Source organism: Limulus polyphemus, unplaced genomic scaffold (genome assembly GCF_000517525.1).
Source record: "Limulus polyphemus unplaced genomic scaffold, Limulus_polyphemus-2.1.2 Scaffold218, whole genome shotgun sequence".
Classification (NCBI taxonomy): domain Eukaryota; kingdom Metazoa; phylum Arthropoda; class Merostomata; order Xiphosura; family Limulidae; genus Limulus; species Limulus polyphemus.
In genome coordinates this window covers 569,828-596,610 of record NW_013665828.1, presented here as the reverse complement: position 1 = coordinate 596,610, position 26,783 = coordinate 569,828, and the positions used below count along the sequence as shown (strand labels likewise).

The window sequence follows — 26,783 nt, the reverse complement described above, 5'->3', positions numbered from 1 at the left end:
ATCAACACAGCCTACTTCCAACATAAAGGTAAATACTACCAACAATAAGAAGTCCAAACCGTGGGCTCACCTCCACCATCAAAACTCTATAACCTTTATATGTAATATTTCGAAGTTAATACCCTCAAAACATCTGTTTTGCGTTTCGGGATTTGGCTTAGATATGTTGACGATGCAAGTTAACACCTTCACAACATCTTTTTTGCATCTCAGGCTTTGGCTTAGATATGTTGACGATGCAAGTTAACACCTTCAAAACATTTGTTTTGCGTCTCGGGATTTGGCTTAAATATGTTGCCGATGCAAGTTAATATCCTCAAAACATTTGTCTTGCGTCTCAGGACTTGGCTTAGGTGTGTTGACGATGCACTCGTAATATGGCCACACATTACAAATAACATTCGAGAATTCACAAATCACCTGAACGGACAATATCCCACGATATAATTCAAAACCGAAATAGGAAAAAAAGATAACAAATTCCTCTTCCAAGACACATAACTGATAATGGATAATACCTCAATTATAAATGAAACCTCCCAACAATGTTAAAACAAGCGGCATAGAGTACCTAACTTCGAGAATGAACAGGATTTGTAACACCAAGGAAACTAAGCAGCAGAAAAATAAAATCAGTAAAAATTTCCTTAACAATTCGTAACATTAAACAAACATGTAACTTAAAAATATCAAATAAGGACTAAAACAAGAAAGCTTCCGAAAGGTGGACTTTTCTTCTTCAGGGACAATCTTAGCAATTGATACCAGGAACACTTGATAAGAAATAAAATAAATAGGAAAACCAGAACAAACAGGAATGAAACTACAGCTACAGAGCCATATTCCCTTATGTTGGAGGTTTCTCTCTGAAAATACAGAGAGCATATATGTAAAAAAAAAAAAAAAAAAATAATCAGGAGAATATTCAGAAGATACAACACGATGCGGTTGTAGGTAATTCATACTAAACCACATAAACATCCAATTGAGAGAAAAACACAACTTACAATATCCCTTGTGAGTGTGAATTCTAATACAATAGTTACAATTTGGGAACACAATAGACATATATGATTCGGCAATATCGATCTGTCTGTAATAGCCTGTCGTATCAAAGAAGACTATAGCATAGATTAAAATAATAGGATATGAACCACACAAGAGAAAAATAAAAATAAAATCAGCCTTCTTCATCCATAGTTAACCTAGAATAGAAGTCAACCAAATCTGGATACCCTCTTGAAAATATTCATACAATTCATTCATGTTAGAAGGGGGGGACTCAATCAAGTGTAAAATGCACCAGATACATTAATCAAACAAAAATCAGGATTCAATCTCGGTCATTACCCTCACAGACATAGTCTTTCGCAGGACTTCCATGAAGGCAGCAGGAGATTAGAATCCAAAATGTAGGATAAAGCCAGATAATAATTAGTATCTAGCTATATAAACAAAATTAGTTACTAATTATTTGTTAGACTTAGGCGATCATATAGCCACCTAACACCGTGACAACAATTCCATTATGAGTGTAGGAATAAGGTAGTAAAAAAGTCAATTATACACATAAAAAACGTAGTTTTAATTCTTTTTATGATTGATTTATTTGTAGAAGAAGAACTGACATGTGTAGCGACGTGGAAGGAAGGTTCATCTCATTATCTGGTAGGGAAAATGATCAAAAAGAAAAAACACAGGATCTCTTACAAGGACGAAGACACTTACCGATGTTTTGTACGTTCGTGTTTGTAATTTTATTTGACTTTATTAAAATCTACTTACAACATTACCTGTAGCTATATAGGATTATGAAAACATTCATGCTAACAATATATATATATATGTTATCTTTCCATTATCTAAATGACTATATAATCATCCATTGGGATTTCACAAACATAAGTTGGAGACTAAAGGCATATTTATGGTGCAACATTTTTTTTCAGGGAGGCAAGGATCATACGAACTTGTTTTTTTAAAAAAAACATGATCCATTCTGACCAAAATGATTTCCATTAACCTAAAACAATATCAGTTTCAGTTTTCATTTTAAGTCATCTTGATTTTCAGCAACTTATTAATTAATATTATTTTTTTAACTTTAATTCTCAAGTGAAAACGCCAACCAATCAATCTTGAAAAAAATGGATATTTTTATTATGTTATTCACATCTGACGAAACAATCTGTTCACTTGGAAAATTATATTTCACTCTTGAAAGATGGTAAATTAATCTGATTTCAAAGGGAATGAAACCAGTAATTTGTTGCTATCATTGGTGCGTGAATAGCGTATTTTCATACACCGTTGTAAGCCTGTAGACCTACCGCTGTTCCATCAAAGGGTTGTTTTCTTTTGAATTTCGTCCAAAGTTACACGAGGGCTATCTTCGCTAGCTGACCCTAATTTAGCAGTGAAAGATTAGTCATCACCACCCACTGCTAACTCTTGGGCTACTCTATTTACCAACGAATAGTGAGATTGACCGTACATTATAGCGCCCCCACGGCTGAAAGGTCCAAAGTGATAAATGTTCGAATAGACTATTTAGGACTATTAAGTTTTAAAGTCCTACGTACTCGTTTAAAGTGTATTCATTCCTAAGACTAATCTCCAAGTGGATGATTTATTTATCCTCAAATTGTTAAATAATATCCTGTAACCGATTCTTGAGCATTCGTGTAATTAGCTGTTTATTATGTCTATGAAAATTAAGTAATTAGCACAAAATTAATATTAGAATACTATGCCTCATTGATAGTATTTAAAGTTTTGTATTTAAACATGTTAGGCTTAGCATGGCCTAATGGTTAGGGAGCTTGATTCGCAGACTGCGGGTCGCGGGTTTGAATCCTCGTCGATGAACATGCTCACCCCTTCAACTGTGGGAGTTTTATAATGTGACAGTCAATCCAACTATTCTTTAGTAAAAAAAGTGTCGCAAGAGTTGGCGGCGGGTGGTGTTGACTAGCTGCCTTCCCTTTAGTTTTTTATTGGTAAATTAGGGACCGCTACAATGTCAAACTCTGCCTGAGAATCACTGATGATGCATCAACAACTAAGGTGGCCCGACAATAGTATGCGGTCTTGGGGCTAAAAAAAACAAACTAGTTTTACTTTAGCTAAAAAGCATAGAAGCGTTTAATAGTGAAATTGTCAATGATATAAATAATAAATGCTATAATATACGTGTTTTAATAAAACAAACAGACTTTATATTATCTACAAATAATGTTAATGACACAATTTAATATACAAATACTGATAAAAGATTAGAATTATCGTCAAGAGCCTTGCGACAGATTGCGCGCTGGTGCCACAAGTTTTTTAACGATATGTCAGTATCTCACATCTGGAGGGTGTTAATACGTATGAAACATATCAGTGTTTATTCAAATATAAAATGATAAGAAAAACATTTATGTTCCTAAGATCATCGCTGCCTCAAAAATAGTATTTTTTTCTATTACATGTTTAGTGGCGTTACGTTTACTCACCATGTGTTTTCTGATGATACGAGAATATTACATCACAAGTATGCACGAACTTACACTTCAGACAAATGTCTAATTAAGTGAAGTAATATGAGATGAACGTATATCTGTTCCCAGAGGCGTAAAAGAGTACCGTTTTGTTTTTACTAGATTTACGACAGTCTTCCAGACAGCTTCCTTCTGTCTCAGTCAGCTGATGCCACGTGTGACGGCCTTGTTTCACCAAGGGAGGGCTATCGGACTATGCACCTTAGAAAGAGTATGGTGTTCTAAGTTCTCAAAAAGTAATGACCATAACTGAATAAATACTAGTTCAATGATTACTCGGATAGATCCCGATTTTCTTGCTAAGACTATTAGGTACAGCAATACAAAGACATGTTGTTCAGTTTGTATGCATGTTTTACAAGTTCGTTTAATTCTATTTTCAAGTTATTAAATACCAATGTTGTTGTAATGCTATTTACACTGGTTTGAAACTTCATCAACTCATTATATAGAGAGCAGTGTAAATTTTTTAAATTTGATTTTCATCTTTAAAATCCAGTGCTATTGATGATGATCATTTACAACTACTACTTGCTGTTTTGTAGTTTTGGCATTTGTCCACATTGTTTAGAATTGGTATTCTTTTTGTTGCTTATGTTTTTATTTTGACATATTTTTTCTTTTTTGCAGGCAAACACCCTTATATAGAATGTCAATTTCCTGGTTGGGTCACTGCTCATCAGCATTGGCATACCCTAGACAACAGTAAGTCCTATATATTCAGCCAATGGAATTCTAGTTTCCGCATTAGCCATAGTGATCTTGGTTATCAGGACACGAAAGTAACCTGTACCAAAGAGGTTATCAACACAATGAATACGACAGTAGTGGTGGCATACAGTACATCAGGATGGTAAGTCGGATTAAACCATAAGAAAGAAAACATATAAATTTAGTACATCAGGATGGTAAGTCGGATTAAGCCATAAGAAAGAAAACATAGAAATTTAGTACATCAGGATGGTAAGTCGGATTAAGCCATAAGAAAGAAAACATAGAAACTTAGTACATCAGAATGGTAAGTCTGATTAAGCCACAAAAAAGATGACAGAGAGACTTAGTACATCAGGATGGTAAGTCGGATCAAGCCATAAGAAAGAAAACATAGAAACTTAATACTTAGGATCATAAGTCGGATTAAGCCATAAGAAAGAAAACAGAGAAACTTAAATAGATAGCACTTCTTTTATTGTCAAGTAGGAACTAAAATTTCGTATAAAACTTTTCGAACAGTTGTATAGTTTTACGTTTTTATTCCAGATATATTTTCAATGGTATTTACTAACTTACCTTTTACATTATGTACGTTAACCTATAGGTAAGTAACTGCTTCATTTCATTAACAGTCGAACAAAATCTTGAGAAAATCTATTTTAGTGATTATTTAGTTAATATACAACAGTTTACTGGTTTAGAACTGAAGCGAGGCCTTTTTTTTTACTTACACCTAACACATTTTCACCAGTTACATATATGAATGTGGTCAAAACCCGTTTTTTAATGACTTTCTTTCTTGAATAAATTAGAGATTTCACGAAAAATTAGAAAATCCATATATACTCATCATTATTCCTAGAAGTAATCATTATTTATTAAGTACGATATTTCGTGAAATAAGTGGAAAAAAATGATATTCGTAAATATCCAAGTTTAAGTCTGCAGGTGTTCTCTTCATAATATTAAATATCATTGACTGAAAGCAGATAAATGTAACGCAACAGAAAAATGTGTTTGAGACTTAGATAAAAACAGGGTGACTATAAATTACTTTATTGATTGAAAATAATTAGAACTATATAAGATAAACAATTGTAGTTTGTGGTATAATGGAGGCTCACACATCAGGTTTGTTCACGGCCAGTAGCACTATTAGTAAACACCGACATATACCCCATTCGTGACTCGAAGGATGTCTAGGTGATAATCGATCTTCGCCAACATACGTACCAGCATCTCCGTAGTACTCGTCATAAATACGTTGGTTATTCGGACCCTCAAATTCGTCATATGCTGTGTTATCGTCTAATAGACAATGAAGTATTGTTTTTTTCAACCCGTCAGATTTCAGTGTGTTACATAACACAAACCGAAACTGTTTATCTGATAGGGTTCCTAGTCTATTGAATTGTAAAAGTGATTCAATAGTTTATGGACATGCTGTAGAAAGAGCACATTATTCCAGTATACATACACGTTATGAAGCCCTGCTTTTGTAGCAGCAACAACACGTACGCACTTAGCTTACAATAGTTGCTATATTTATATATTACGTTAGAGAAACACTGGACTCCAAATGTGTCCTATACTTCTCGGTTACAATTTTATTTCAACTGCATCCTGCTAGGCTGCTTTTTGACGTATTTTGTATAAAATAGCAATGTTTTATAAGTTAGAGCTTATTTTCATTCAATAAATTTGATTGGCAGAGGTTGAATAATATTATATCGGTCGAAAGTAAGGTGATCATTCCTTATTTGTATAAGCTTTTGTTAAGGAATCGTGAACAAATTACAAACTTTGTACAGTTTAAAGAATGAAAAGAAAAAGTTTATTTGAATCTAAATGCTTCATTTAATGAGAACCGAAGCAACTCAGTATAGATTAGCAAGAGATATTGTATTTTAGGGTCTATTTTGTTTTGCTAAACAAAGGTTACAAGCGCTAGCCTCCTTAACTTTGAACTAGAGGGATAGTAGTTAGTCAACAGCACACAGGCCAATTTTTGGGCTATTGCAATAAAATACTAGGATTTTACAGTCACACTTATAACGCACTCAAAGCCTGAAAGTACAAAGCGAGCTTTTTTTTTTTATTGTGGCAACGACGCCATGCGAGGACTGTTAGATCGACAGTCCGACAAATTATGCACCATCTACCATTATAGAGAATTATATATATAGTCACTACCAGATGGCAGCACAGAAAACACGGTCCTTGTTTACTTCCGGTATTCATGACGCCATTCTCAATGAGAAAGCACAGTTAATTCGAACAACATGTTGAATTATGTCACATTATTAATTTTATAAATGTTAATATTATTATTTCACATGAACGTACTTATACGTCTGAAAGGTATCAGGCATATCCTATGACAATGTAAAGGATGGTACTGGCCTTCTTGTACGGCTATGAAACAGGATATGCTTATATGATGGCATGTTTCGCTTTAAATGTCTGAATAATAACATTTTTTTCTGGTAACTTTCCCAAATCATTTTTTAAATATAAAACTAAGAAACATGGAGGATGAATCCATTAATATATTTGAAAACCAACATATTTATAAGCAAAGACATACAGGAAAACGTACACCAACAAGTATGGCTGGAATACGTTTAAGTATTCATATATACAGACGTTGCTGAAATACGTTGATTAAATGTATTCTTTTGTACATACAAACACTGTACTCATACCACGTTCCATTTTGATAATTTACCACCATGGAAATACTTGAAATATATTTTGAAAGTTAACGTGTATATATACTGTATATCAAACACTTACAGTACGGGATGATGATATACGCGTACAGACTTGTCTTGTTGAAACGAGATGTGTTGACAGTGTCCTTCGAAATGTTCAATTTATATAAAATATTATTTTGAATACCCATCGTTGTTGAACTTGGTCATGCCCTATCCTAGTTTCATTCTAGTAAGTAAACGTTTTCACGACAACAAATCAAGGCAACATGTAAAGGGTCGAGTTTTAACTGTGCTGCCCTCATGCAGCGGTAGATCCGAGGTACCCCCAAGTATTAGTTTGTTTCACAAAATTGCAATTATGTTTTTAAGAAACGTTTCTTTTTTGGAATTTGATATCACATTCAACTTTTATTCTGAGTTTGCTAATACATTTTTTAAAGTATTAAACACAATAGCCTTAAAAACATATTGCATTTTAACGTGGTTGTTCATGTGTTTGTCTTATGCAAATATCACTAAAAGTGTTGTCTTTCAAGATAATTAGTTGTTTGTAAACTATCTATAGTTGCCATTTTTAAGTACACACAGCAATAAGATACAACTATAGGAAGTGTTGTATTTGAGTAAATCGTTAAATTACTCAACTATTGATTTCAACATCACATTGTTTAATGTACTCAAATACATTAATTGAGTCGAGAAAATCCGTATGAGATGTTTTAACTGTGATATACAAACAAATTTCTAATTATATTAAACTATTAATCATTTCCATTGATTATTTGTTTTCAGTGATAATGGTTTTGTGTGCATAAGCTTTCATCGTAGGAACAAACACATCACCGAACTTCAGATTGGTAAGATATCCTGTTATAAAGCAAACTAGATATTCTTTATTAGTGTTTTAATTTATCTTTTACGTGCAAACTTGAAACTTTTGAGGCAAAGAAACTGAAAATATTTCAAATATTTGTAATCAGTTGTTATACGGGATGATTAACGTATCTGGAAGTTCGTTAATTACATTCAAAATGGAAAAGTTTTAAAACAAGAATTAAAAGTTGGGCTTGTTTTAAGATAATATTATTTCTGTGTATATTTGAAAACTTTCATTGAAAAAAATATATCTGTAAAGTCTTTATGGAAATATGTTTTGTCCTTAGTAAAATTAGAACTTCTGAAAAGTAAATAGTGTTGATATTTATGATATGAATGTTCTCAGTTTTTCACAATGACCTTTTTTTTATAAAGTATTTGATATTTACTATTTAAATAGTTATCTACTTTCATCTGCAACATTTTTAATTCTCTAATAATTCTTAAATATGGAAATTTCGTAAAAATATACTTCATTTGTATGAATTGCTTCTGAGAATTTTAAAGAGCATTCACAGCACTTTCAGTAAGCTCACAAGTTAGCTATATTGTGAAATAGAGAGTGTTAGTTACGTTATATTAAAACGATTTTAAAGTCTTACCACGTCGTTACAGTACATGTTGCCATGTCGACTCATGCTCTGTTTGGCGATCGTGCATCTTTACAACAGCTCTGCGGCGTAGTTTCCATTGAAAGAGCTCCATCGTAGAGTTATCATGTCCAAATCACACTACTCTCTCTTACATAATTTCCATAATACATCTGCTGTAGGATGACGATGGTTTCCAAACATTTGTTCCAACACTCCGGTCCCAAAGAAATCTAAAGAAGCTGAGCCCGGCGTGACATGAAAGCTTTCGTTTGGAATAGCATGAACACACGTTTCACTCTTAGCCATTCTGAAGTCCACTATATGAACATGTAATGAGAGGAGTGTGTGAATATTTTGCGTCGGAAAGAGCTGTTAAATGAATTTCTCAAAAGCGATCGTTTTTCGATGGCATCACTACCATCACACTATCTAAGTAGAAACAAAAATGTTGTTGTGGTACATGCCATTCAATCGTGACTTTACATCAGCTTTGGACGTCACATGAATTCTATCGATGTGGTATCCCGCTTTGAAATCATTAATAGTTAAACAGCTTACTGCACAGTTTTCAAAATAATGACATTTATAGTCCTAAGTCATCCATACATTATTCAATAGCGGTCTGTTTTTCGTAAATAATCAACCAAATAATCAACGATTGAAAATATCAAAGGGGAATGAAAACTCTTGGTAGAATGATTAAAGTATACCGCACGAGATTTAAAAGCTTTGTATAGTCCTGTTAAAATTCAGAAGGATCTGACGGCTTATTTAAAATACGATCATTATATATATTTTTTAATTTTGAAAATCGGACAGTAATCATTTTGAAGATAGATAAAAATAATAATAATACTTCGAGCATCTCATAGTAAAATAAGCCTAAATATAAAAAACTAACTGTAAACGATAAGGAAAAATAATCAAACTATTTATAATTTACAATCCAATGGCAATCTATTTCACACATGGGTTATTTGAAAATTTCTAAATAATTTCAAAAATCAGAACTTATTATCTGAGACAAAAAATTAATAAAACTTATAATTTTATAGAATTTAATCAGAAAATGCAAATAAAACCCTGAGTTAGCAGAATTCGAAACTTAACTAAATGGAAAGAAAAATTCACCGTTCCAGCCTAAAAAAAAAAATTTCAAACATACAACATTCGTTTCAATTTAATAGATCTCGTATAAAATTATAAAAAAGTATTTTCTAATTAAACCAAAATAGCTCATTAAATGATAGATTATAAACATGAAAATGTTCATCTAGGAAACTTCGCTAGAAGAGTTGAAGACGCTTGTCTCCCCCCAGTCCATGTTCCTGGTAGCCAGGAGTACATTACTTTAGTGAGTGAGTACCGATTTAGTGAATTTGGGGGATAATTATTACGAAACTTAGTCTGTATAAGCTTGGAATATATATATATTGACGTATTATGTGTGTTAATAATGCTATACGGGTATAAATGGTGTGAATATTTACGACGTACGAACATTATTAAAGAATGAAAGAAATATTAGCGTTAAGTGACCATACATATTACATAATATTAGCAAAAATATATTTCCCAGATGTTCTGCATATATTACATAACGTCGTTTCACAACATACGATTGATGTGACGACATAGTATTGTTGGGAAGATTTACTAACATGGAAAGATCGTAGATATTACAGCATCATATTGATTTAGAGACACTAGTGTAAGAGTGATTGTTGATATTACAACATATTATTGATATTCAGCTATACCAGCGTAGAGTGATATCAGACAATACAGTGAAGCTCTGGAGTAAAAACATACAAATGTACACTGAGTGGTCACAAGTAAATAGACACCTAATTTTTCGTCATCTAACTGATTTATGCTAACTAATTTGTGTTCACAGAGCACTATATAAATGAAAATGATCCGCACACTAATTATCTTGTGCTACAACGTGCCTAGAACTCAAGGTTCTCTCGAATTGTCAGATTTTGTTAGAGGAAGGATAATTGGTCAAGCAAATGGTGGAATAAGTCAGCAGCAAATTTCGCAGAATTCGGGAATCCCGCTTTCGATAGTCAACAGAATCATCGTGCAGTTCAGGAAACATGGCAAGGAAACAACTGAGCAGCGTCCGGGTCGTCCTGGTCCGTCGGAGAGGACAAAAAGGGCTGTCAAGAGGAGCATCGAAATGGGTCCCAGATTAACGACTGCAGAAGTGGCCAAAGTTGAAGGGATGAACCCGAAATCTGTTCAACGGAGTCTCCACAGATTGGGTTATTGTTGCAGAGCAGCTAGACGGAAGCCCTTATTAAGACCTGCCAACATAGTCAGACGAAAGAAGTGGGCAAATGATATGATGACCAAGCCTCTGGACTTTTGGAAGACCGTATTGTTCTCAGACGAATCGAGATTCGCTAAATTTTCGGACAGTGGAAGGATATGGGTCTGGAGAATGCCTCACCAAGAGTTTTGGCTTAACAGATTGCAGCCAACTGAGAAGCATGGTGGCTTCAGCGTGATGGTTTGGGGAGCTGTTTGGGTTGGTGGGAGATCGAGCTTAGTGGAGTGCGTTGGCAATATAAATTTTGCGAAATACGTCGAGATATTGGAGGAAAGACTCTTGCCACTTTATTCCTCGGGTTTCGTGGACAAGAACTCAACGTTGTTCCAGGAAGATGGAGCACCGTGTCACACTGCTATAAACACCCAAAAGTGGCAGGAAGAAAATGGTATCCAGAAGTTGCCCTGGCCGAGCTAATCTCCTGACATGAACCCATTGAAAACCTCTGGGCCATACTCGACCGGCAAGTCAAGAAACAACCAAACAAACCAACTTCTAAGAGCGATCTACTCCAAGATTTGAAGCAAGAGTGGGCGAAAATCCCATAATCTAAAATTGACGAGATGATTCTCACGATACCCCAAAGGATCAACGAACTCCACGAAGCGAAAGGAAGATCTACTAGATATTAGTTAAATTATAAATATATCAATTCATGTGAATATGACTGAAAAATTTCATTTTTTTCTGAAAAGGTGGTGTCTATTTACTTGTGACAACGCTGTGTACAGAGTTTGAATGAAACAATAAAAAGCCGATGACAAACACAATAGTATACAGTGTCTATGGTTGTTATAACTTAGTATTGATGTAAAGACATGTTGTATTTATCTTAAATGGATGCTACAGATTCCAAGTGTACAATCTGATAAAAGGTGTGATTTCAGACTTTTGAGGAGTGAATTATCGATACAGGAGTTGCATTAAAAAATTGAATGTACACTCTTCGTAAGAAAACGTGATTTTACTCCCAAAATAGAATTATGAGATATGAAATGGTATTTTTTTTATGAAGTCATACTCTAAACAAATAAGCCTAATTGTTAGGCCCAGTAGTGGCACAGCGGTATGTCTGCGGACTTACAGCGCTAGAAACCGGGTTTCAATACCCGTGATGGGCAGAGCACAGATAGCCCATTGTGTAGCTTTGTGCTTAACTTCAAACAAACAAACCTAATCGTTAGTGCTCACATTTTGAAAAGTCGTCAAAAATTGTGTTAATAAAATTTTATAGTTACATTAATGTAAGTAATTTTAACGATTTTTTCTAGCTTGCCACTTTTTTTATTACATGACTTTCAATTATGTTTATAAATTCACACCTTTATACACACAAGTGTGAAGTTTTATTTGGTCTAAATTTACAAAAAGTGTACTTGTAATCATGGCTTTATTCTTAGAGTGATACATAAACTGCACAATATGGTATCGACGTTAAGGATCTCGTAACTAACTGTTCGCTGGTGTAGATTGCTGTTAATATTTAATATAAAACAATGGGCAAATATCAGAATAAACAGAACAGCACATATTTTTAGACATAGATTTAAAACTCTATATTCAGATGACACACTTTGCCATGAAAGTTATGGTATGTTTTAAAATTATTCATGAAACTTCGACTTTCGTATTTCGTACTACGATAAGTAATTTCAAAAGTTATCGATGTCCAAATTACTACATGCTGCATGAAAGGAAACACATATCAGAAAAACAAAACAAACTCGATGTAGACACTCTTCGATCCTGGCACCATTGTCAGGTACTGTTAAGATATTTCGATGTCAGACTCCACAAACCTTCAAAGATATCTGTAGTCTGCGTTGTTTTATATTTTATTTGTAGAATAAGCTTTGTTTAGAAAAAGCGTTGTTTACTAATAATATGCCACTTTATAAAACCTCAGAAATTTAATGAAATACCCGTTTTCTCTAATATTGGACTTTAACGATATGTGTGCATAAACAACAGTGATCTAGTTAGTTTTTCAGGATATCACAGAAGTTTAAATAGCAAACAGGAAGATAGCTTTTTCACAAATGAAGAAATACAAAAAACAAAATCACGGAGTTAGTTTACGTAAAGTATTACACAAGCTAGGGAGTCAGGCATGGCAGTTGACTTAGTTTAAACTTCTCACTCAAATATCTGCTTATTTACCAGGACGTATTTGGTGCCAGTTTTTATTTTTTAAGAAAGATGCAGATATATATATTTCTTTTCTTTTCAACCCATCAAAAATTATAATTGGGTTAAACGTACATTATTGCTGATTTTCGGTCAAAATTGATAAAAGAAAATATTCCCACATGGACAGTTGTGTGAGAGGCATTGAAGCTTAATTTTAATATCTGAAATAATACTCGTTTTACAATGATGTAAAAATAGACTTTGACAGAAGCACAATTTGTACTTTTTCCGAAGAATGAGACATAGACGTGTTTAATATTTCATGACGTTCTACGGTAATTTCTATTCAGATTAGTTTGAACTTTTATATGTACTTTGCTACAAGTAAAGAAATGATAACAATGAATTATCAAAGGTTATTTATAACGTTCTCAACCTCTTTAAAATATCCAGCTTCCACGCCTCATACTAACCTGTGTCCAGCAGTAGCAGAAACCGATGGTCTTCGCGTAGAGACAGGAAAACTTAGCTCCTTGCCTGAAAAGTGCACCCAATACTCCACAGCCGTTGTCGGTTGCAGGAATGACAACACCTTGGAATTTTTGACGAAATGTGCATCATATCGAGAATTGAAACGTGAGATTATTTTGATATTATTTTGTACAGAAGTAAAAAAAAAATTAAATCCATCTATCTTTGAACATTATCACCGCAACTCTCCGACATCAAAATCGACAGTTTCTGTTTAGATATTAACATTTGGATATGATTTCCAGTTAAGCACGTTGTGGAAACTCTCGTGAACTTTTTCAGCTGTCCTTCAAATATGTTTTACTGTTCGTGTACTCCACGATTCTATATTTTTTTTTCATTACCCACATCCAATTTGAAACATGTCATATTGTTGTATTTTTGTTCAAACTCTGATTCCTTATATAATATTGTTTGTTGTTATTTATATGTAATATTCGATGCATTACATCAGGCGATAAGTGTTAAAGAAATCAACCGTTTGTCTTGAAGAAACTTATTGATGCTACAGTAATATTGTGAACATTAACCAACATTTAATGTTATTATCTTAATCACAGTGGGCACGAATAAGACAAAAAAGTATAAATATTTTTGTGTTCAAATTCATATCACCACCACAATAAAAGCATAAGCAAGTTACAAATGAGAAGCACTGATCTTTCAGTAATTCTGAATTCAACAGTGACTAATGTTATGAAAATTTTTACTTGTATTTATGTAAGACATTTTTGTCAGCATTTGTTATGACGCCGCGCAAGCAACTACATTTGTTACCTCCGCCACCTAAGGTGGACGGAGGTTATGTTTTCACCCCTGTGCGTGTGTATGTTTGTTTTTGTGTTTGTCAGCAAGATTTCCCGAAAACAACCTAATAAATTTGGACAGTAATCCATTAGAAGTAATTAGTTTTTGGAAATTTCAGGGTCACGAAAATCCAAAAAAATCACTATTTGTTAACATAGGATTTGGATGAAACTTGGTGTAGATATGTAGATTATTATTCTTAATTTTTCTGCCAAAAATGTCCGTTGATAACGACGGACGTACGGACACATTTTCGTATTTTTTGAAAGCCGAATATGATCAGTGCTGCATGGCGGAGGTATGGGCTTTACTGAGCACCCTCTAGTTCTATTTGATATCACGGATTCAAAATGATGTGATGAAATGTAAGATATGCTAAGGCCTTCTTCTTTATGCTCATATAGGACGAGTCTTAAAGCACAATTTCCTTTGTAATTGCATGCATTTTCACAGAAGTTATTTATCTGCTCAATATAAGACAATTTTATGTGAATTAATCTGTACAATTTACGATATAAGAATCAAATCGTATATTATTATGGGATTGCTTAACATGTCATACTATGAAGATTAATGCGCACGGATCCCATAAAATCAAAATAAGTAGACTGTCCAAAAATATCCAACACACCTTGACCATCCACATGATTTACTCAACACACTCTAAAAAGGAATTTAGTGAATACAGTGACACGTCACATAAACAGATTAGTAGTGTTGAAGTATGTGCAATATGCCAAATGTTGTGAACTGCATGAATCTGAGAGAAAATATTAATTTTGAGATACTTGAAATATATAAGACTGATACGTGAAATAGTCGTAATGTCTGATTAACAGAGCATGCTCTGATTCAGTGGTGTCGGACTGCCTAGAACAAGTTGAATAATACAAAAAGTGACAAACATTCGCTATTTAGTATTGTAAAAAAGGGGCCCAAAATTACTTATCAAAACCTTTGAGATATATTTACTATAGTTAATGTGTTCACATGAAAACTGGCATCATTTGTGAGGTCTGTGAATTGTGTTCTCCATTTTACAATATATACAGATTCTTTAGAAATGCTGGAATAAGCAAAGAATAAATTACCCCAACAATGCTAGACATTATTTTATTTGGTATTGAGTCCATCAGGATGGAACTTTGACGGCTGATTGAAAATTTGCAGAGGGAGGAGAGCTACTTTTCCTAGTTTTGATGAGATGTACGACTATATGAACAAAGGAAAATAAGAGTACAGTTTGACTAGATTGTGAAAAACAAGCTCTGAAGAATTATGGCTGGGTTTTGTGATGTTGGCTGCGTTATGTACATGAGATATTTGATTTTTCCTTTATGTAAGTTTAGGTTCTTTAGGATATAACACCGAAACTTATTTGAATTTAGACATCGATCTAATTAGTCCCTATCAATTGCACAATGATTACAAACTACTTTCGAAATATATTAGAACCAGCTTCAGAGAATGTATTGCGGAAAAGCAGCAAGTATTCAGACTAAGGACAATTCTACACCATAGCAAAAAGTAACCACTATGACCCTATGTATTTGTGATTTCGCCAAGTCGCTGTGTATACAGTATATGCATATATGTGTGTGTGTGTGTGTGTGAGTATCTATGCATACAATTAAAATGTTTCGATTTTGTAATAGTAACCTGAACATTATATGAATCGTAGTAAACCCTTTTAATTCTATTTAATTATAAACTTCAATGATGAAAATTTTTGATATTTTATCGCCTTTATAAATCCTTCCAAACAAAAACTTTAGAAAAACATTAATGTAATTTTATCAGTTATTGATCCTGGTTTACGAAGGTGTTGGTGTGCCCTTTCTCATTTTACAAAGAATAAGTTCACGTTGTTTGCTGTCTATGCACTGTATTGATTTTTCTTTTAAGACTGTATTTGGCATAAAGGAGCGATTACTTTTTAACGGTGGAATAAGCCAGTATTACATGATACTACTAAGAGTTAATGGCTAGTCTTCGCTCTTTCTCATTATGGAAACATATTCTTACTTTCAAAATTAATCCGTTTCTTCTGGCCTTTAACGACCAAATCTTTTAGGAATTTGATCGTGAGCTCGGTTTTCACCCGTGAGCTTTTAATTAGGTGTAATGAAGTGTTCATAGTTTAAATCTTTCACTCGTGTGTTATTTAACACAATGAAGCGAAGGTCTTTACTCATCCAGTAGGCTGTGAATGTTCGGTGGCCAAAACGTTACTCGTGCCTACTTATGATGCTTTAAAAGTATTAAAGCTAAAGTTTAAACTAGAAAAAAAGCTACTGCACATTAAAATCAAGCTACGAGTTTTCTTGTCCACAAAGGACAACTAAATTTGCGTTAGTCAAATGATGTAAAGTTGGCAAATAATTATACTTTGAACCATGTATATTTTAAAAACTCTTATTGTATTTTAGTTTAATATTATTTGAGAATATCAAGTGGTGAATGACTTTTATTAAATAGCATGTTTGTTACACACTAAAAAAATATATACATTTCCTTGAATATCTATTTGACCGTATGTAATATTATTACTCAAACAGTGAGCTCAAGTAATTTGTGAAAAATATTGTAATTTGTCTCGTGCCTAAAAACAAGAAAGTCAGCTAAAATATATCGTTCTGAAGTTTTCCGATATTATGTGAAGAAGTGAGAAGTGAAAATTTAAATGGTTTGAACACAAGTCTTTTCTTATCGTACAATTGCTATAGAAAGCAGATCTTTTATATAATAATATAAATAGTTTAAACCACTCAGAACGTTTCTCTGGCTTAAATATCGTTTAATGTCCGTCTTTAAGAAGTCAAATAGAAGCTTAACACATTGAATTTTCACTTTGGGGGGGGGGGACTTACAGCTTCACACGACCTGTGTATCCCTTAAATTGCGTTATATTTTATTTCTTTATGGAATTTTGCGCAAAGCTTCTCGAGGACTATCTGCACTGTCTGTTCCTAAAGGGAAGGCAGCTGGTTAACACTATCCACCTCCAACTCTTGGCTACTATTTACTAACGAAACGTGACCGTCAAATTATAACGCCCCCACAGCTAAAGGTGTGAGCTTGTTTGATGACGAGATTTAAATCCGCAACTCAACCATCAGGTCATGCCAGGCCTTAAAATTTCTAAAGGTAAAGTTAGGATTAGGTTTACCTTTCACTTTGTCTTGATTTTCAATCCTACTGTGTGAAACTAAGTAACGGAGTTTGTATTATTTTCAGCTAAAAATATGTATTATATAGAAACTAAGACTTCTGCGAAATTAATTATACATAATCATCTGCAAATTGCACTTTAATTTAGAACATCGACGGATTTTACGATATTTAAATCATATCGTTAACAGCAAAGGTACCCTACTGATAAAACAAGGTATTATACGTAATAATGTAAGAACGGTATACTTAATTATCAATTTACATTGCTGGTTTGATGCTCAGTTCGCATATATGCAGACAACTCGCTGTGATCTAAAGTTAAGAAACGTGGTTATTAAAGATTGATCTAAAGACTGTAAAGTGGAAAAGAGAAAAAATAAATAGCATCTGCAGTGAAGCCTGATTTTTGTCACCAATGTTGGGTATGTTAGTTTCAATGTTTCACCAATGTTAGGTATGTTAGTTTCAATGTTTCACCAATTTTCGGCGCTCATTATAGCCACTACGAGCTACGTTATATACGGTAAATGTTTGTGTATTTCAATAATCTTATATTACTGTGTGAGATAATTCTAAACTTTCTATAATCCAGAAGCTGAGCGATTTCTTTTTGTTTAGATAAATTAATATTTCTTTCAAGGTGTATGTATTATATATGTATATAACGTTTTAGACAAAGTTTTGACTGTCCTAGTTCAGACCAGCAGACAGTCTCTTGGGTAAAAACCTGAAACACTGTTTGCACATCTCGGATTGACAATGTTTGTAATGGATAAGTTGGTTGGAGTGTGAAACAAACATCTCCGTTAAATTGTGATTTGTGTCTTGAATGTTAGTCATAATTCTATAGATATTTTCTTATTTTATTGTTTCTACAATTTCAAAACTCCTGATACGTGTAACAAAGAAAGCGGTTTCCGAAATAAATTTTAGTACCTGAATTATATTATAAAAATATGATAATTTTTGCACGTTTAAGATCTGAATTGTCAGTTAAAAATCAAGCAACTAAAAACATTTACTTTTCATTAGAACTACAAAGTTAATGGAACCGAGCGGTGCCCAATGGTTAGCGTGCCGGACTGTGGGTCTGAGGTTGCGATGCTCGCACCTAGGGGCCGTGGGTGCCTCATAAGAGTGACGGTCAAATCCAACTATTTGGTTTGACTAGAGTAGTCCAAGAGCCGCATTCTCTCTAGTCTATCACTTCAAAATTAGAGACCCTAGAGAAGCCTTACGCAAAATTCAAGAAACAACAAAATTGACTGTTTTATACTTAAAATTTATTGATATTTTGAAAAAAGTCTTTTATTATATATATGTACGTACAAATAACGTTTTTTTTAGGATTCCAATGTCATGGAACTTGGGAAGAAAAAGGTCGAACTTATCTAGTAACTGGACTGAGAGAATCACGACGCAAATTCTGTTTTGTAAGTATTGTCTCATATTTAATGTTGTTCAATATTAGTCACTTCTTTTCTAGTCTTGTGTTATTGTTACAATTTCTAGTCATATATTATTATTATTACTATTTTCTAGTCATGTATTATTATTGCTCGTTTCTAGTCACATATTATTATTACTATTTGCTAGGCATGTATTATTGCTCGTTTCTAGTCATATATTATTATTACTATTTGCTAGGCATGTATTATTGTTACAATTTCTAGTCACATATTATTATTACTATTTGCGAGGCATGTATTATTATTGCTCGTTTCTAGTCATATATTATTATTACTCTTTTCCAGTCATGTATTATTATCCCTCTTTTCTAGTCATATTTTATCATTACTTTTTCTAGTCATTTATTATTATTACTCTTTTGTAAAATGAAAGAGTTATTTTCTTTGATATTCGATATAAAAAAAGACAGAATCCTCAATAGTCGCGGCTGTAATTAGATCTCAAATCGATCAAGAGATGGGGCTATGAGCTAAAAGTTTGAACGAGAAAACAAAACAACATAAAAACTCAGAACCATTCTATTAGCCAATGTGCCGCGGCTAATGAGTATCACGATATATAAATAAAAATATTACATTTATACAACGGTATCAATAACAAGCGATTTTTAAAAGCCGGAGACAGTAATATTTTCTTAAGTGTTTAGTAAGTAGATTTATAAGTATTTTTAGACGTTCTTCAAGATATACTTTATAAGACCACTAATAATTAGAATTGTTTGACAAAAGAGCTAACTGTGATACAGCGAGCTCCCCAGTAGATTAGCGGAATTTTAGGGTTCGATTCCACGTGGTGGACAGTGTGAAGATAGCACTTTGAGTATATTTTTGCTAAAAAAAAAGAAACTCAACGAAATATGATGAAGAGAAATCGTTGAATTCAAATCGGTCTGTTCCATTTTCACTTGTGGTTTACAGTATGTTTTATGTTTTTTTATTGTAAACTACGTTTGATCAAAAGAGGAAAGGTTCTAGAATGTTCGTTTAGATTAAAAAGCGATTAAAAAATCAGGCCGTGTACTACCAGCTCACGAGATGAACCTTAAGGTTCCGCACAGATTCGGGGCTACCTACTTAACCGAACTAAATTGTTTTGCATTTTCATCATTATTTTCCAAAAGAAAACTTAGCTTAATTATAGAGAAACTTTCCAGAATTGTAAACTGTCAGTTATGTGACTGAACCAGTGTCATACTTTTCATAAAAAATGTTATCATCATAGACACGGTCATTTTGATCAATTTTATATAATATATAACAATGACATTTAATTTATAACGCTTGAACTATGTGCTTGACAAGATGACAAGGAACAGTGATTAAATAATTTATCAGATACTTTCAGTGTTGTTTTTTTTTGTTGTTGTTGTTGTTGTTTTTGTACTAAGAAATTAATGGTTTAATGCTTTGATTTTGAAATCAGTTCTTCAGGTAATATAAATTTATAAAATATCAGTGTTACTTAGCGTGGAGATTACAGTTAAAACCTTTCACGTGATACTATAGTACTTTAGTATACAAGTGAAGCAAAAGGTACTTGAATATAAGTAAAACAATTAGAATCACATTTCATAATTGGTCACAATAAAGTGTTTTACCTACATATCCCTCGCCTTGTATTTTGATTTTCATTGTATGCACTAAGTAAAACAAAAGCCTATAATAGATTTCAATAATTATTACACAGTTTTGTTATATTGTTGCTGAACAAAAAATAAATTGCTAACATTTAAGTTTTATACATAATACAATATCACATTGGTCGAAACAAGAGACAATGAAAAACAAAGGTTTCCCAGGAGAAGCCTAATTATCTTCTTAAACTTGGTCTTGTACTCAGCTCTTAGTCGTTCCCCAGTGGCGCAGCGCTAAGTCTGCGGTGGGAAGACCACACACAGTCCATTGTGTAGCTTTGTGCTTAACAACAAACAAACAAACAGCTTTTAGTCTTCAACCAAAACCTCCGCAGAGAATAGGAATCAAAGTTCGAGTTGTTGTACTGATTCATATTATTAGCTCATGAAAATGTATCAGTTGAACAAGCTGCAAACATTAATACTATTCAAATACTCTTACAGTAATAGTTAGACATATATATTCCTATGGAAAGAGCCACGTGGTTTGTTTAATAAAATGACATTTAATCCTATAACTAAACCGAAACAGATATTTACGATATTTAGCAATTTTCATTTTAAAATTTGGTAAGTTCGAGGTAAGAAGTACCTTGGTAAGTCGTCGGTAAGGTTTGCGGATTTACAACGCTAACATCCGAGGTTCGATTCTCTATGGTGGATAAGACGCAGATAGCCCATTGCGGCTCTGCGCTAAAAACAAACAAACGAACAAACCAAGATATGAATTACCTATAGATGATTTCAACTAGAAACAACTGTAAAGAAGATGCTTACATTACGAACGCTAATTAGCTTTTGCTTAATAAAATTTTGATGATAATCGTATTTTTTTAAAAACAGTGTCCAACGTTCCGTGCTACCCTCGGAACTGAAATACTTCCACCCATTACTGATAGTGCTCATTGTACCCAAATACCAACTTTAAGCAGATCAATGGCATAGAAGACCATTGAGGTTGCATGTGGTACTTCAAGGGTATGTGGTCAAATGAGATTGCTGTGATTCTGACTTATTATAACGACCATCTTTTTTTCGAAAAACAACATTAATTTCTAAGCTTTACTGACTATTTGTTTGTTGTCTTACCTAAATGAGCCATAGGATATTTCCAGATTCATCGCAATGTCTCTTTTTCCTGGATAAGTTGATTCTATGTTTTATCCACTTTACGGATGAAGGAGTTACAAAAGATTGGATTGGGACGTGTTTTGGAGCCTTTGGTTATCCTAAATGTTTTTCTGTGCATGTTTTTCACTTCCATGGAAAACATTGAAGGTTCCATTCTTGTGTCTTTTTGGTCTACATCAGTTAACAAGCTAACAAGGAATATCTAGAAACCGGAAGTGGCTCTGACATTTTCACATGGTGCCATTGCACTGCCGAATGATCGGGAATTCGTCATGAACCAAAAATATATATATGTGTGTTTTAGACCTGCCCTTCGTGGCACCAGGATTCATATTTGGGGCGACACCTTACTGCATTACCATATGCAATTCTTTCAATAAAGTGCGAATATCTCGCTCTCTGCTACTTGATATAGTTTTTCAATAAATAAGTAATATTTAGTGATTTAATTTTCAGTTTCCAATTCTTCAGATGTGTAAATGGTATGCCCATAACCAATCAACTTGAATTTGATCAACATTTCCAGAAGGAAAAAAAAAAGAGTTGGATAGCTGAAGTTTCATTACATTCTTCGATATATAATGTTCAGCTAATGACAGTTAAACTTCTTCAGCTTAAGAGAAATTGGTATGTACCACTAATGCCTAAATTACCGGAAACAGTTAGTCTCGGAAGCTTTCGATTCCATTGCAACGTCTTGAATTACTGGTAACGACCACGAGGCAAATTCAAGGCTGTAGATTACTCTGGCTTGTGATCGACCCATTTGTATGTCGTTTCAGAATAAGTAGGTGATTTGATATTCTAAGAGCCTAAAAAGCTTCATTACCATGCCTCTTTCTTCGGAGCCGTTCTTTAATCAGGTAATGGATGACTTGAAGTGGTGGCGGTCATTTAAGTAAAAGCCCAGACTATCTTAATGAAGAACTCGTGAACCAGACCTTTAATTAGCTTTCCTTTCTTCATATTCTCTCCACCCTTACATCATTTTAATGAAAGTAAAATCGTCAAAATATTTTTTACTGGTAGATAAAACCAAAAGCAGTCAATATTTGCTTGCTGAAACGTCTTTTGCTTTGCTGCACTTATTTTACACATATTAGATAAATAGGATGTGAGATAGTTGTGTTATGAATTTGGTGAAAATAAGTTGATATTAAATCACATAAAAATATGTCTTGAGTACATTGTAGCTTATTTTATTTTTGTGTAAGAACCACTGAATTTTTAGATACGATAATTTATAATTTATTGTTTTAATCATCATTCTTATGCAGCGAGAATTAATATATACGTATATATATATATATATATATATTACATTCATTACAATATAAAAACTATCTCTTAGGTGTTCTCATCTAATTCACGAGTGACCCGGATGTCAGGTTTACATGATACTTGTTCTCGTAATGTTCAACCTGGTATTACTGGGAACCTAACCTTCAACATTACGGCAGCAGGTAAGGTAACAGAGAGTTAAAAATAATATGCAAACATAAAAATAAAAAACTAGTCTGAAATTAAGTATTTAAAAAAATAATAAAGAATAAATATTAATTTACTGTTTAGGTGGTAGCTCCAAAGAAGTTTTTACTTTTTTTACTTTTGTTTTTATGAATTGTTTGTAATTTGAAATATTTGTAGACAATACGTTTTCATGACAATATTTCAATAGCTTTATCATTATGTCTAACATTTGCCTAATATTTAGAAGGAATTATTATTCTCAGTAGCTCACTAATTTAACTTTAATTTGTATGAATATTTCAAGTCATTCAAAGGAGTCGTCTTCAAATACTTTGTTTTAAACTATCTAAAGATGTTTTACTTGAATAAATCGATTTATATAAGAAAATAGCAAAACTTATTATTAGGATAAATGACTTTGAGAATGAGCTGCTGAAATTTGTCTTTGATATTGTCCAAAACAACTGTCTATGGTGTACTTTTCATCAGATATTTGTGAGTTTTTATAGGTTTGGTTTATGTGTTCCTCTAATGTGGGACATTGTTTCTTGTTTTTACAAAAAATAATAAAAAAAACAAAGTTTACTCTGAGGAAAAGAATTCTAAACCATCTGCTTATTAAAGTATGGGCTAAAATATACTCACTCTAAAATACTACTTTTTTAATGTGTTTCCTTTAAATATCGAGAAATCTTTCAGCAATTTTGAATTCAAAGTTGCGGATTTTATAGACTAATGTATGTCATTTCCTTTTTCAACCATTTTCTCTCAGGAGATTGTGACTATACCCTAAACGCAGTCACCAGTCTATCGTATTCGGGAAGCCTACTTTTTGCTATATTTTTAGTTCTTACGAGAAATAGTCGGTGATTGGCTTGCCAGGGATGTTTCATGTGGAAGCTTTCGATGCGTTTACCAGGAAACTAGGAAAGACTAGAAGATCATTTAAGTGCCTCTTTGTGAAGTCCCTCTCACGGTTGCTAGACAAACTTCCGAACAGTGAATAGTCTTTCACAGCACCTTGACATATTTTCAGAAGATGCGATAAAGTCAGTTAGTGACATTTAATTTATTAAGATTATAAGAATTGTGAACACAGAAGAATACTTAAAACTAATTATATTTATTGTAAAATAAAAAGTGCAATCATTTTGGAGGCTGTGTTTAGTGTTAATATCAAAGACCAGAATGAAAAAAAAAGATTAGGTAAAGGATATATTTGTATAATTGTATGTGTACATGTAAGTGTATGTATATTTCGATTAACCTACTCGTTTTGTAGGTAAAAAAACCCGATGATATGGATTTGTTATTGAAGACTTACATAATTTTATTTTAACAAACAATGGATCACCTTCTTTACCATGTTTTGTTCTTGCTTATGACAAAAGTACATCTTAATTAAGAACATTGACGAAGAACGTTATGTGATTAAAACTCAGTACATTCCTTTTCTATAACAAACACACAAAACTTTTTTAAAGGCCTAAATGCTTCACGGTAATATATATATAAATAAATCTACAACATTTATTATCAGAAACGTAGTTGCAACTACATGCAAACATACACACAAATGTACATGTATAGTACATATATATGTAATGGGAGAGATTAAAACAATTAAAATTTCATTCATTTTGAAATAAAATGTTATATGATATTTATTGCTCATTATATAATGACTGTTTCGTGACGGTATCTGTGTAGTTTATCAGAAAGAATTGTTTTTCAAAGAGAACTTTTAGGGGGTTGAACGAATCATCCCTGCTTTGAAATGTCTTGTACTTGCTTTAGAATTATGTAATTTTAAATCTTTATTGTGTGTTAAGGTTTCTTTTTTTCAAGCACTTCAGATTCCCAAGTCATGGGTTCAAACCCTGTCGCTGTAATCCGATGTCTTTCCGTAACTCACGAGTAGCTGTATAACTCCTCTATTTTGTACCAAGCAAAAAAATAAAATAAAAATCAATAAAAAATAAATAATCAGCAGATTTAGAATATGTTCTAAAGTGTATTGTTTTTCTGTACTTCTATTAATTCATTAAAATATACAGTTAATCCCCAAGTTTTAATATTTTGATTTTTTCAACCTAGATCTCCTTAGCCTCTCCAGACTGCTCAGAAATTATAAGAAAATATGTACGAATATTTTGTTTAACGCATTAACTTTCAGTGAGTCAACTTTAGAAGTGTTTATGTTTCTACACAACTTCATGTATGTTCTGCTTATTGCGTCGTATAATCTCTAGACATTTCATATAACAGACAACTAATATAATTAATAGTTTCCTTTTGTGTGTACTCACTGATTATAAATATTGTTTTATTGCAAGTTACAGCTTTTACAACAAGGAAGAATATTTTTTTTAGAACAGGTACGACGTTTCGATCACTGGTGTTATCATTCTCAAGAATGGAGATCGAACGTCGTACCTGTTCTAAAAATATTCTTCCTTGCTTTAAAAGCTATAATTTGTAATAAAACAGTAACTAATACAACTGTTTAATGTTTATTATTGACGCCTAAACTAAAAGAAATACTTTTTCATTTCATTATCTTTAAACTTGCAGTGAACTTCACCACTTGGAAGAAATTTTGAAATCTCAGACCAAAAATAAAACAAAATTCGTAAATGAAATAAAGAAATCATAGTTATCATCATTTTTATTACGTATTGCGTAATTGACACATTGTAATATTTTACTGCATCGTCAGTAAACATTGTTTCTACGCGTAAGGTAAAAATTGTTAAGTAATATAATTTCAATGATAGTTCCTTTATATAAAAAAAAACTCAACTGAGGTGCGTTTTGTTTTATAACATCATATATCACATACTTTTATTTTGTGCTATAATTATAAACAATGTTATGCCTTGACGAATTGGTGGTTTCCGAATGATTGAAGAATAGCCGGTGGTATGTAAGTACCTGAAGTGTAAAATTAGCAGAAAGAAATCAATGGTGACCGTTCGCGTATTCTTTACAACCAGATCTTGATGATATAGACTGGAAAAAAATGGTGTACATGTTTACATAAGTTATTGATAATATCTATACTAACAAAACTAGTGAAAAATCGACATCAAGAAGTTTCTCTGAATAAGAACAACGCACTTGCTTGAAGTTACTGTTTTCTGTTATTCCAAGTTATACAGTAACGCTATAATGATGCAGAAAACTATATAACCATTTACTCATTTGAGGTGAGATATGGTAACCTTACAGGATATGGCAGCGTTCAGTCACAGGCCAATAAACTTGGGAGCATAGAAGTTTTTATATTTATTTATAGTTTGCATCTATATAGTTCTGGGCTCTTTAATAGAGCATTTAAAATTTGCATATAACTAAAATTGTATATTCTAGTAAAGACTGTACAATAATGTCCAGATTCCTTATTTTTCGCCAAAACCCACTGAAAAACAAAACCAGTTCAGTCCTTTTAACATGTGAGTAATGTAGTCACGAACCGGAATTGTACGTTTGCTGGTAAGAATACTAGCAAGAGGCAGTTTTGATCAATCTTGGCATACTAGCATTCTTGTAAGAACCACTCACATTCCTGCTCAGTTTTAAAAATGGCAAATGTTATGTCTACATAGCGGAAGTAAACAGCAGGTCTGGTAACTTTGTTAAATAGTTCTTTTT

The 26,783-nt window shown here is 32.8% G+C and overlaps 1 protein-coding gene across 1 annotated transcript in view; it reads left to right on the top strand.

The window, feature by feature from the left end:
* Window positions 1-25,197, top strand: part of LOC106478504 — an 88,845-nt gene extending 63,648 nt beyond the window's left edge. Inside the window, exons 6-14 of the mRNA XM_022382122.1 lie at window positions 1,616-1,737; window positions 3,648-3,756; window positions 4,176-4,398; window positions 7,769-7,833; window positions 9,723-9,803; window positions 13,367-13,549; window positions 18,773-18,858; window positions 23,011-23,122; window positions 23,902-25,197. Of these exons, the coding sequence (XP_022237830.1) occupies window positions 1,616-1,737; window positions 3,648-3,756; window positions 4,176-4,398; window positions 7,769-7,833; window positions 9,723-9,803; window positions 13,367-13,549; window positions 18,773-18,858; window positions 23,011-23,122; window positions 23,902-23,999 (1,079 nt within the window). The 3' untranslated portion in view covers window positions 24,000-25,197. The remainder of the gene's footprint in view (window positions 1-1,615; window positions 1,738-3,647; window positions 3,757-4,175; window positions 4,399-7,768; window positions 7,834-9,722; window positions 9,804-13,366; window positions 13,550-18,772; window positions 18,859-23,010; window positions 23,123-23,901) is intronic.
* Window positions 25,198-26,783: the final 1,586 nt, after the last annotated feature.